This window comes from Acanthopagrus latus, chromosome 20 (genome assembly GCF_904848185.1).
Source record: "Acanthopagrus latus isolate v.2019 chromosome 20, fAcaLat1.1, whole genome shotgun sequence".
NCBI classification, from domain to species: domain Eukaryota; kingdom Metazoa; phylum Chordata; class Actinopteri; order Spariformes; family Sparidae; genus Acanthopagrus; species Acanthopagrus latus.
Genome location: NC_051058.1, coordinates 2,338,093 through 2,350,759, shown reverse-complemented (window position 1 = coordinate 2,350,759; position 12,667 = coordinate 2,338,093). Strand labels below are relative to the sequence as shown.

At 42.8% G+C, this 12,667-nt stretch overlaps 2 protein-coding genes across 7 annotated transcripts in view; one reads left to right on the top strand and one right to left on the bottom strand.

Annotated features, from left to right (window-relative positions):
- Window positions 1-10,831, top strand: part of LOC119009362 (growth arrest-specific protein 7-like) — a 59,082-nt gene extending 48,251 nt beyond the window's left edge. For all 6 annotated transcript variants that reach the window (XM_037080519.1, XM_037080522.1, XM_037080518.1 and 3 more), the window contains 5 exons: window positions 1,987-2,115; window positions 2,716-2,839; window positions 7,902-7,981; window positions 8,337-8,435; window positions 8,805-10,831. In XM_037080519.1, the coding sequence (XP_036936414.1) occupies window positions 1,987-2,115; window positions 2,716-2,839; window positions 7,902-7,981; window positions 8,337-8,435; window positions 8,805-8,918 (546 nt within the window). In that variant the 3' untranslated portion in view covers window positions 8,919-10,831. The remainder of the gene's footprint in view (window positions 1-1,986; window positions 2,116-2,715; window positions 2,840-7,901; window positions 7,982-8,336; window positions 8,436-8,804) is intronic.
- Window positions 10,832-11,202: 371 nt separating this feature from the next.
- Window positions 11,203-12,667, bottom strand: part of LOC119009359 (myosin-16) — a 56,012-nt gene continuing 54,547 nt past the window's right edge. Inside the window, exon 23 of the mRNA XM_037080510.1 lies at window positions 11,203-11,932. Within this exon, the coding sequence (XP_036936405.1) occupies window positions 11,780-11,932 (153 nt within the window). The 3' untranslated portion in view covers window positions 11,203-11,779. The remainder of the gene's footprint in view (window positions 11,933-12,667) is intronic.

Genomic DNA, 12,667 nt, shown 5'->3' with positions numbered 1-12,667 from the left:
TATAATTGTCTTTGGGACTTGCTGCTGGTGACAGAAGTCATTTCACCTCAGCTCCACTTTAAATGCAGGAAGAGTTACTCTATCTTCATCTGGATTCATATCGTCGTTCAACACTCAGAGTTGCCTGACAGACTATTATTTTTTTCAGTTATCAGGAATCTGAAAGTAATCAAAAGTCGTGCATGTTTTCGGCCAGTGAACACAATGCATCATCACTGAGTGACACCAAATTGAAATTCAGCTGTATGCTATACCTAATCTTTCCCGTTTTTTCTATCCTACCACAGCCTGATTTGGGGAAATACAAAAAAAAATTGAGTTGAAATGACTTTTCTGAGACATTCTTTTCTATATTTGTCCTGTTGTAAACTGGCTGTCCTCATGTGACACTGTTCAACCGAATGTGATAAACCGAGGGGCTGAATACAGTTCTGGTCATCTTTATTTCAGCATCAGCGCGAGCTGAGCAAGCTCGTACTAACAGTGTTATAGCCTCAAAATGCAAAACTCAATATTTAGAGAGAAAGTCCAAATATACCCTCACCCCTGAGGAAACAAGGCAAGCCAGTGGGATGAGCAGAGAGCTCAGCAGTGAGGTTCTGGAAGTGAAAAACGCATTCATGTCCCACCTCAAAACTCTCTGTACAGGGATTTTATACAAGGATCTTTTGAGACGGTAAAGAGATCATATCATGCTAATCTGCAGGTTGCTACAACCTGTACATATTTATTTGAAGGTCTTGGCAGAATAATACTTTAATTTAGGGTTAGGGTTATTTCATTTAAATTTTTTTTTTTTTTTTCTCATATTGTGCATTGCTGCAGTAGTCCTTTGCACATTGAGAGTGAGACATCACTCACACAGAGTGAGACATCTCGCCTCTGTTCAATCTTTGCTGAGAGTAGGGAGGGTCATGCAAAGCAAGGTAGTGTGATCTAAAATAACGTTGCTACAGCAGTAGCAGCCGTATGTCTGCTGACTGACTGGAGTGTATATATTTTATAAATGTGACATGGTGATGCACATAAATTGCGGGCTGGAATCCAAACCAGGTGTATCAGGCAGTGCAGCAGTGTTTTCTGTGGGAGAGAGTAACTCCCTTTGGTATGGACTTTGGGCTATTTTGAACCCAGAAAGCAGAATATTACGTCTTTTCACTCCCAGGACCAGAGCATTTCAAGAAGTTGTCAGTCACCAGGGGTGATGTATTATAATTATTAATCGTACATGGACACAGATGCATACATGACCTCAACAATGCATCCTACAAACAGCTATGTTAAAAAAAAAAAAATGATGAAGAAGATGTTGAGTCTTTCCTTCACTCACTTCTCAAAGCAAATGAACACACTAACCAGATACAGACCTTTACCACAGTTGACAGTGGTGCTCATACTGCTTAGCATTGTAGCATGAATCCAACTTAATGCTAACCTTTTCAGTACTTGTTGAAATTAAGTGACGTGCTATTAAAGATTGGTGTGTTTGTGACATATTTGTCACTGAATGCACAGTAGCTAATGTTAGCAGTTCAACATGTCTGACAAAATATTGCACTTGTTGCTAAAATAACTTTACATTTAACCATCAGCATGTTGCATAAGGTGATTTTGCAAAAGTTGCACAAATGTTAACATCCATGGATGTAATAAACCACTTCTGAACGACCTATTCCATTTCAGTTACATTTCAGTTGGAATCTATGGCGCATAGTTGTACAGTCCTGGACTTTTACCCTGTTCAACAGAACTTTTCAACCAGTCCTTAATGCTACTTTATGTCCTGAACATAACAGCCGCTTGGACGTTGTTAAATCTTATTCCATTAAGTTTTGGCAGGAAACTTTTTTTGCAGATAAAACAACACATCTCACTCCAGGAGACACAGAGCTGTTTTACATTGGAAAGGTCTTGAGCTGTGACATTAGCTTTTCATTGTCATCTCCTGGTCAGTGTTAAATCGTCGGTTGCGTTTTGTCTGAGCAGCTCCAGAGTGAAGTGGAGAAGCCTTTCCTGACCTTCAGGGAGAACTTCAAGAAGGACATGAAGCGGTTCGACCACCACATCGCCGACCTACGGAAGCAGCTGGTTGGTCGCTATGCATCTGTGGAGAAGGTACGCACAAACACCTACAGGCAGAAGAACGAGCACAGCAGCTCTGCTGCAGCACAGCTCTGTCCCTCTACTTGGCAGCAGCAGAGTTTCAGGAATCATCTTGCTGGTGATTAAAATTCCACATCTCTGCCATAAGCAGACGGCTGTTTCCCGTCCCTGGAATGTCTTCCTGCTTTTTGTACATGTACAATGAAAAGCAGTCGCCTGAGGCCTGAGGGCAACTGCAAATCTTTCTCACATCATCTGTCATCTGAGCAGCGTTCGCTCAGAGAGGGGACAAAACGGTTTCTCTCTGATGTACTCATCAGATGGACAATTGAGCATTTAAAGCAGGACAGGAAATAAGATGCTGGTGATGTATGAGACAGCTTTGACACTGGATGAAGGATGAACACTGTGCGCAGCAGACTGCATTACCATTGTGACGAATGGTGGCAGACTGTAAACACTACACCTTTGTTTCAGAAAAGGTCTTCTTGAGGGAAAGCAGATCATTTACTAAAAATAGAATCATAGGAGGTTTGCTTTAGTATAAAAGGTTCTCCACATGTGCAGCTGTGAGACCTGAGTATGAGGTGCTCTGTCCCTTATCTCCTGCAGGCCCGTAAAGCTCTGGCAGACAGACAGAAGGAGCTGGAGCTGAAGACTCAGCAGCTGGAGATCAAACTCAGCAACAAGATCGAAGAAGACATCAAGAAAGCCCGCAGGAAATCCACTCAAGCAGGTCAGAGCCAGGGGTCAAAGGTCAAACCGCAGGGTCACCGTGGGCTCGCAGTCTCACTCAGGTGTTTGTTGTTGAAGAGAGGAGGGAGCACTGCCCATCAGCCTCTCACATGTCTGCGCCTGTAATACACAGTGTGACCAGACGTTGCTGTGGATTACTGATACAAAGAGATATGAACTTTTTTGTGATTATTATCAGTTCCTGTCATTTGTATTTTTCTATAAATGGTCACGCCCTCCAAAAAATCCAGTTTTCAAAAGTTTTCTCTGACTTTACTACAGACGGAAACAAAAAAAAAAAACCAAACACTTAAAACACTTCACTTCACTGTGTTATATATTTCAGCCCCTAAATGAACACAAATTTAAAGGCTTCACACCACCATTTAAAATGAGAGACTCGAGGCGAAGTTAATCTGCACACATTTTTTGCATCTCGTTCAAACTTTGGGAAACTCTGACACTGGTCAGTCACCAGCTGTTCTGGCAGTGTGTGTCGCCCTTTGACTGAACAGAGAGCCAGAGTCCAGAATGGTGAATGCTATTTTAGCTTGCAGCCACTTTTCTGTCAAAGTAAAAATTCCTCTGTAAAGACGCATATTTTTTTTTTAGTACAAATACATATCTTAACACTGTGTAAACTGTCTGACTTATTGTCCCTTTAGCAATGAAGATACCAAGTTTTCTCCCTGATAATGAGCAAAATACCTCATTCGAGACCATTTATGATTATGATTGTGACTGACTCACCGAGCGTGTTCCCAGCTGGCTAGTTTGAAGGCTGTTGGCTCAGCAGATGAAGCCGTTCACTAACTTGCTCTACAAATAGTCACGAAATCATCAAACTCTAAGCACTGTCTATTATGTGAGAATGTGTTGAAGAAGCATTGTAATGGATCCTTTTGCTTTCGTTGCAAAAACGCACACTACCTTTGATTGGCTGGCTTTCAGGGTCGGGTTGGTTCAGTTTAGGCACGAGCCGTGACACTGGTTAGAGCTGATGTAAGGGGATACAGGTATCATGGTGACAATCAGAAACTGAGTAGGGGGGGGGGGTCTTAGGAAGAAATGCAGGGGGATCCAGAACGATGTGCGGATCAGCTTTGTTTAAATACCTGCAAGTGGCCCCTTAGAAGTCACAGTGTTTATTACAACCCTCAATAAGCAAGGCATTAAAAACAGTGTAAATGAAAATGTAAAGTTTGTCTTGACAGTCATGGGTCTTTGAAAACAAAATGGTTCATCCTCTGTTGAAGATGAACATGCTTGGTTAAATTCATGGGATTGTTTGTGTTTGTGTTTCAGATATTGTGTGTGCAGACATGTCTGTCTGATGCAGTACTAACAATAACAGTTCACTGATCATTCATTGAGTGAATGGAAGAGCACATCCTTACCAAAGATTTCAGTAAAAGTATTTTTTTTACCACTTTTACTACTTTTTTTTTTTTTTTTGACCCGCTGGAAGTTAACACATAGACTAGAGTGAAAATTATCTGTTTTTTTGCCCTGGCGGAGGGGATCTGGACCGGACATGTATCTGGTAGAATCTAGCTGTTAGACAGACCGTTGTTTGGCCTCTAAATCAGTTTTCAGATTTACTGACATTAAGATGAACTTCTTTATAAATTAGGCTGATAATGCTGTTTGGAACACACTGGTACTCTGCGCAGCAGATACGTGGATCTGGAATTCATCACTCAACCTATAAAAGTCCATCTGCACCAGATGTAGGATTCCCAGTTATCAGGGATCATCTGAGGATGATAAGCAGCGTTTTGTGGTCAGTCCAGCTGCAAATCACACTCCACGCCACCAGCAGAGCTCGTTCAGTTGAGTGAACGGTTAACTGAGTGGACAGAATCATGTATCCTCCTTCAGTGTGTCTTCAGCCCTGCATTGGAACGGTCACTTGAGTTCGGCTGGGAACCCAGATACTGTGTTTGTCTTTTCACATGAGTCATGAGCTTTATCAGCACTTCGAGCCAGACTGAGAGATTTCTTTTAAGGCCGGGATGGAAGAGGAGGGAAGAAGTGGGGCCAGAAACATTCCCTGCTGAACTGGTCTGTGTTCACAGCAGACTGGCAGAGGCGTGGACATGGACTAACTCTTTGGTCCTTACATGCATATTAATAACCTGACTGCAGAAACATCCATCCCACAAAGGCACTACATCTATTGTGGGGATGTAAAGTATGAAGAACTAGTGAGAATACTTCAGGATCTCTGATCATATTGAAAAAATGTTTTGTTTGATAAACCTCTTGAGTGAATTCCGATACATGTGAGGGTCGTTAATCTCCACTCAAGGTCTCAGTCGGGGCGCTGTGGCTCAGTGGTTAGCCCTGTCGCCTCACAGCAAGAAGGTCCTGGGCTCGATTCCCAGTTGGGAGAGTTTTCATGTCTGCATGAAGATTGGGTAAATGTAGCGTAGAGACTTCACCACTTGAATCAGGGTGTGAACACTGAAAATGGGGGGGTGTCTTTGGTTTCCACCGTACGTCCACACTAACCTGAATCAGGACTTCAGCGCTTCAGACTTCATTACACGCATGTCGCCGTCTCACCTGCAGTGCAGCGTGTGTGCGTATTGGGTCAGCTGTGAAAACAGTCTGAGGACGGGCGTGAGAGGAGCGAGAGGCGGGTGGAGGAGCAGCGTTAGCGGCAGCCGCCTTGCTTTGTGAAACTTTTAATAGGTGTGCGACCTGAAGAAAGTGACTGGCTAAGAGCAAACAGATGTCGGCTCTCCATCCGAGTGTGGTGTCATGACTCAACTCGGCACGACCACATGCTGTCACACACACACACGAGTACGAATCCTCCCTCCAAACTGGCTCTCTTCACACACACACACACACACACACACACACACACACACACACACACACGGGCAGTCAGCCCTCCTCCGTTGCTGCTTATACAACCAGGGAGAAAAACAGCAGCAGTTGTTGACGGTGCTCATGGCGTCTGGCTGCCAGTGACGATGACTGCAGTGTGAGGGAAGCAGAGAGGTGACTGATGCCAAAACAACTAAAGCACGGCATCTGTCTGCTCATAACAAAGACTCATTATCGCTTCAAGCTCTCGCTGCATAGGATTACGCAAGGCTTTTGCTCAATTATGTCTCCATATAGCAGGGATTTCCTGAAGTTTTTATATCAGCTACTTGCGGCCATGATCACACTCATTGTGGAGCTCATTACTGTTGTTGTTTTTTTTTTTTTTTTTTATTCTAAGGGAAGGGCTTTCTTCGCATGTTTTTAAGGGTTGGAGGGCGGATGCGATGGGCTTATCTGTGGCACAAACAACAGCTCTTGCGCGGTTTCTTCTGATTTGTCTTGACTTCCCGCTCAGGAACACATTCCGAGCATACCTGGAAACACTGTTTACTGTAAACTGTGCTGCGAAAGCAACACTGAGCGTTTTGATGTGAAAATCCATCCAGATCCGTGCCTTTAATCAAAATCGGCTTTAATGGCCAGCTATGTGCACACATACGAGGAACTCTGGTTTTGCGCTACCAAGAACAGAAAGATAAAGACAGACATACAAAGACAGCTGCAGATGTATTACGAACATACAAGCAGGTGAAAAATAAGTGTATATTCTGAGATGTTATATTCCAATGTGAAACCTTCTTACAGCTGCTGTTATCAATATTTGAACATTAGCAATATATCTGATAACTATGTGTAACATGAAAGGTGTTGCTCATAAAGAGAAAGCCACAAAGAATTATCACCCAGTGCTGCAGTTCATCTCAGCTCTCCGGAGCATTTTAGCCTCGTTTAGCACATTATATTTACTCATTTATTGCCCACAATGTAACAGAAATGGCTTTCCTAACACTCTAGTGTCGTTATTGTGGGTTGCAGTTGGCTGCTGTTTTCTGCAAAAAGCTCTGAAAACTGACGGTACATTACATGCTCGGCATCAGGCAGCAGGCAGACACAGTCAGCGGTGAGCTGGTGCATGGGTTGCATGGACACAGAGCTGAAAGGAGCATGAATGTCGAACTTACATTTGTCGAACGGGTCAAACATGGTTTCAGATTATGCTAATTTTGTGCCTACTGGATGAGCAAATACCTGAGTTACTGCTTACCCTTTTGCTTTAATATCTAAGTGTTCTAAAAACTTAATTCCACATTCAGCCACATGGAGCGGTTGCAACGTTTGCCAAACAAATTCACGATTTCAGTCACGGGCAGTTAACTATCGTGAACGCTCTCGCTGGTCACTAATGAAAACAGACCTGCAACGTTATGTTCACGTGCATTTACTTGCACATTGATGAGAAGAAAAGTTAGCTCCAGGTTTTGCAGCGTGTAGCTCACATGCTTTAACACACATTTGCATCCGGCCCTGCTCCAGAACAGAAAAGCTTCCTTTACTCCACACACAGACGGAGGGTAACTTCATTCTCTGCTCAGGACGACATTACTCCACCAGCTTCACATAGCAAAGACTTGTTTTCTATATCATTGTTTAAATACACTCTCATGTGTTAAACCTCAATCATGACTTTCTGTCCTGTAGGCGGCAGGAAACAGTGGAACTTCAGATCAACAGTCACATTTGTGTGGATCTGTCGGGGTATGGGACCCTCTGAAGGGCCACCTCCATCTAAAAGTAGAACACAACATTAGTGTGAATAATATGAAGTAGCAGGTGTGTCAGCGGACATTTAGTGGAGCAGATGATCCTCTGAAGAACAGAGTGATCAGGATCATTTCCTCTCTGATTGAATCTCCCAGATGATTAGTGTGCGTTTGTGTTGTCGGCAGGATACAGGCTGTGACATTAATGAACGGACAGATTAGATCTTTCCTTTTATCATGGCTCATGCTATCATAATGAAATTCACTATCAGTCCAGATCGTCTGCACTGTTTGGGATAATCGCATCTGCTGAGAGTAGTGGAACAAATACTGTACGTGTGCGTCGCCGCTGCGAGGGACTAGCTGTGCACCAGCACCACCTACTGGAGAAAGTCTGAAACAGACTCGGCAGAGACATTTTTGTCTGTATTTCATGTCTTCTTTTTTTATTCTTCGTGACAGGAGACGATCTGATGCGCTGCGTCGACCTTTATAACCAGTCTCAGTCCAAGTGGTTTGAGGAGATGGTCACCACAAGTCTGGTAAGAAATCAGTCCCAAAATTGCGCCAACGTAACTTTTGAACTTTTGACTTTTACTGTCTAAGGAACCACAAGTGCCACATAATACACTTGACTTACCAAATGCAATAAAAGGCTATAAAGAACACATATTATTGGAAATAGGTAAGCTCAGGAAACACATACATTTATTATGTTCATTTTTGTTGGTGTCAAATATTTATTCTAAACGTGTATGCTTCATTGTCTGCCTATCGTCTGCTGTGATGATGCTGGTTAAGTCATTCTAAGTCCTGTGTCAGTGCTGCAGACTGTTGTTTCTTATCAGTGCAGACAGATGGAAGATTTCTCTATGATCCAACTGCTCTCATCCTCAGGAGTTGGAGCGGCTGGAGGTGGAGCGGGTGGAGATGATCAGGCAGCATCTGTGTCAGTACACCACCCTTCGACATGAGACGGACATGTTCAACCAAAGTGTAAGAACAGCTTCAACTCCAGCGACGACTCTGTGTCGAGTGATAACGAGTAGAGCTGTCACTTTAACAGAAGATCCTGTCCGAACGACTGAGAACACACTCGTTCTGACATAAAACAGTTTTTAAACACAGCCTACATTGTTACCGATGATGCTTATTAAGCTTCTGTTCCGTCCAGTTTATATTAAATAAAACATATGTTTTTTTGAATGCACATATTAGAATAAGCAACCAAATTTCTCTCATGGGATGATACAACTTGAGCAGAATCGGTTTCGAACAATAGGCATCACCTGATCCGAGGCAAACAGAACACAGGGGAGGGTTCGTCGTGATGCTTTGACTGACGGCTGTTCTTTCTTTGTCCAGACGATGGAGCCGGTGGACAAGCTCCTGCAGTGCGTGGACCCGTGCAAAGACAGAGAGCTGTGGGTGCGGGAGAATAAGACTGGAGAGATCAGGCCTGTGGACGTGGAGATCTGACCTCGGCTCTGCATATGCACACTTTTACACCCCCCCCCCTCCCCCCAGCTCACACTGAAGCAGAGGCTGCAGCCTGAGGCCTGACTGAAATCTGCTGGGATCTTCACTCCCCCCCCCACCACTGATCCACTTGTGACTCCTAACAGACTGGGGGACGATCGATCAGTCAGCGCTCGCTGGCTCTTCACCTCCCCACAGCAGCCTGCTTGAGGATGAGGGCAGTGTTTGGGGAGTTTAGTGAGTGGAAATGATGCGATGAATGAAGATGTCAGGTAGCAACAGGTGTCAGCTGAAAATTGGAACCACGAGTGTGAATTTCGAGACGAACGATCGCGAAGCATCAACGATGAACATTGAACACGTGTAAATGTTGAATAGCTTTCTGTCCCGCAGCAGTGTGGCGCTGCAGCTGTGCGCGTGCTTCAGCTCTGTGAGGTAATTCTCTGATTCACTTGTTGTGACTTCAGAACTGCAAGTGGTTGGCAAAAAAAAAAAAAAAAGATTTAACAGGTGCTGCTGTGCTGAGCAAGATGCAGTCTGACCTTAGAGTGTTGTATTACCGTGCACCAGAGTAAGACTAAACTATTTTAATACTAATACCCACCATATGCAGGTATTGACTGTTTGCGCAGCCCCACCCCTTTTGTTACTGTTGCTACACCCGTTAACAAAAAAAAAAAAAATCAGCTTTCGATATTTGAACTGTGTTGACTTTAATCACGACTGTTGAGTCTAAGCTCACGCTAAACCTCTTCCCCAGCTGGACTTTTCCTGTAAAAGAGTCTCAAAATATACACCTTGACAACATTTGTGATGTTAACAGACTGGTGATCGCCATAGAAGACATTGAAATAAAGTGATTTTCCTCACAGTGTGTGCAGAAAAGATATAGTATATGTCACATCCAGTACAAAAAAAACGTAACACTATCCAACAAGTCTGGCTGTGAGCTTCAAAGGAGCGCTAACGTTACTCTGAACTGTGGTATACTAGCAGCATGATCTCTGATGGAGCGGATGTTTATACGTGTTGGTTTTATGTGACACTTCATATTTATTGTTAGCTAATGATCTGCCCCTAGTCTTTGGAATTGACTCTGGGTTACGACTACAGGTAGTGAATCAAATGGTATGCAGTAACGCGTGAACGTTAGCAGCTCACACTAAGCCAGGTAAACACTGGGCGCACGCCACGCGTCACAGCCGTAGCTTTGATTCTCGGTGATCATCAGTCAGTGTCGGGGTGAGCCGACTGTCAATCACTGGAGACTAAAATCACCAATCTTCTTAATTCCTCTGAGAGAAATCTGAAACCTAAAGCTCAAGAACATTCCCACCTGTGTTTTACTTCATTCATAATAAGACTTAAAAATCATCCAATTGCACTTTATAGCCAAATGATTTTTTTTTTTTTTTTTATGAATATACTGTAAGTTGCTGTTCATATGAAAATGATTCTAGAGAGAGCTTACTTGTTACGCTTTTTTTTTTTTTTTCTGAATTGGGAGTGTGGTGTGTTCGAGGGCAGCCTGGTGTAAATATATGGGATGTGTGATTTGCAATGAAAGGAGGCAAGTGGAGTGAAAGGATGTACAGTGCAGTAAATAGTAGAATCTTACACGAGGACTTGGTATACACACATTTGGTACTGGTAGTATATGAAACATACAAAGTGTTTTATATGCAGTAGATAGCTGGCCCTCTAAATATTCAGCCATTTTGGATCCAGTGTCAGTGCTGCTGCCTGCAGACGCTAAATGTTGAACAGAATGCTCTTTCACCACCATGTCCCGATCAGTATTACTGCTTAGTATTACTTGACTATTGAGAAACGAGGATGCAGATGCTTTTGTACATTAACAGCTAAAGGTTGACATTTTTCATTAATAAAATGAAAATATGTATCTTATGTCACCGACGGCTCTGGTTTGCGTGTTCTTTGCGTGTGACAAATGCAAGAGGAAAACACAGTATAATAAATGAAAAAAGTATTTTATTTCCTAATAAAAAAAAAACAACAACAACACAACACATTCAACAATAAAATGGATCGGCCAATCCCTGTGACAGGTTCAGGCAGCAATGATAAAGATCTGGCAGACAGATACACACATGACATTATTGACCTAAAACAACCCATGTGATGATGGCATGTTGTCTTACCTGGTAACACTTCATTATAATGAGTGGTTATGAGTCATTTATAAACCATTAGCTAATGATGAAATGGTCATATACAAATAATTTATGTATATGTAAAAAAAAAAAAAAATCAGTAATATATATATATGTATATATGTAATTTATTGATGCACTACAATAGACAGTAGGAACTCTCACATCTTCAAGCTTGGTAGCGTCTCTAACAGCAGACTATATCATCAGACTGTCTTACTTTATTTAACAAGCTTTAATTTCTAATGTAGCCTCTCTGTGATGTTAATCTGCCAATACAAACGTCCCAAAATGACTGAAACCAGCTTATAAATGACTTCTAACTGGTGGTTGTAATAAAGTGTTACCTATGTGGGATTTAAGAGCACTTACAGTCCAGTTTTAGATGTGTTTGTACATTCAAATTTAACATTATGAAGTGGATACAAAGTGTGTGTTATTAAAGCTGGAGTGTGTTATTAAAGTTGTGATCTTACAGACTACAAAAGACAGGAAGGAATGAGTACATTGTAGGAAAAATCCAATAGGAATGTCCAGTCAACACGACCTGAATGCGTTGTCAGACCGCAGTTTCAGCCTCTCTGATGTTTCGATCTTCATTCTGGATCACGTTCACTCCTGTAAGACGCATCGGAGCCCGCATCGATGTTCCACCCGGAGAGCGTCGGAGCTGTCGCCGGCGTGTTTCTAGTCGATCATGAGCTTCTTGAGGGAGTCGAGGTAAGCCGGGATGAGGGAGCTGACGGACTCGTTGTCATCAGTGAGGATCTTCTCCCCTCGGCCCTCGGAGCCCACGGAGCTGGGGGACCTGACCAGGCTGCGGTACGGAGTGCTGTAACCCTGTCGAAGACGGACAAACCTCAGAGTCATCACTCAGAGTAACCACAGGAGACAGAGACACCATTTGAAGTTCTGTTTTCTTTTGTCATTTCATCAAATCTCTGCTGAGGTTCAGGGTGTTGTCATGGTGATTAGCAACAATTCTGGATTGAAAATGAAAAACACAATCTAAAAATAGCAAGTCAGTGAATCTATGCACCACTTAGCATTATTAAACATAATCACATGTTGCTAACACTCAGTTTACGCTTTGTTGAAAACTAATTGAATTCGGTTCATTTAAAGGATAGGTACACAGTTTTTCAAGTCCATCTAAAAACAGAAACCCATATGAACATGGAAGCAGGATTTTCTTGCTGTTTATCGTTCTTCTCGTCATACTGGCAGTAAAATGATCCCTTCATAAAGCCATTCAGCGTTATTAATAACTCTTTGTTCTGAGTAAATTTGTATCACAAAATTCCGGGTGATATTTTCTGCAACAGTCCGAAGGATGTGACTTCATGCTTCGCTAACAGAGAGCAGCGGTAGCTAATGTTAGGTCAGAAACGGCGCCCGCTAGCAGAAACTAAGCACAACACAGAGGTCCAACAGAGCTCCGCTAAATCTAATCTCACATGAAGTCAAATGTGCTACAGCAAAAACGAATGAAAAGAAAAAAAAAATGGGATAAACAGCTACAAGAAGTGAGAAATGTTTCCCCGATGCTAACGGCTATGAGCCTGTACTGAGACA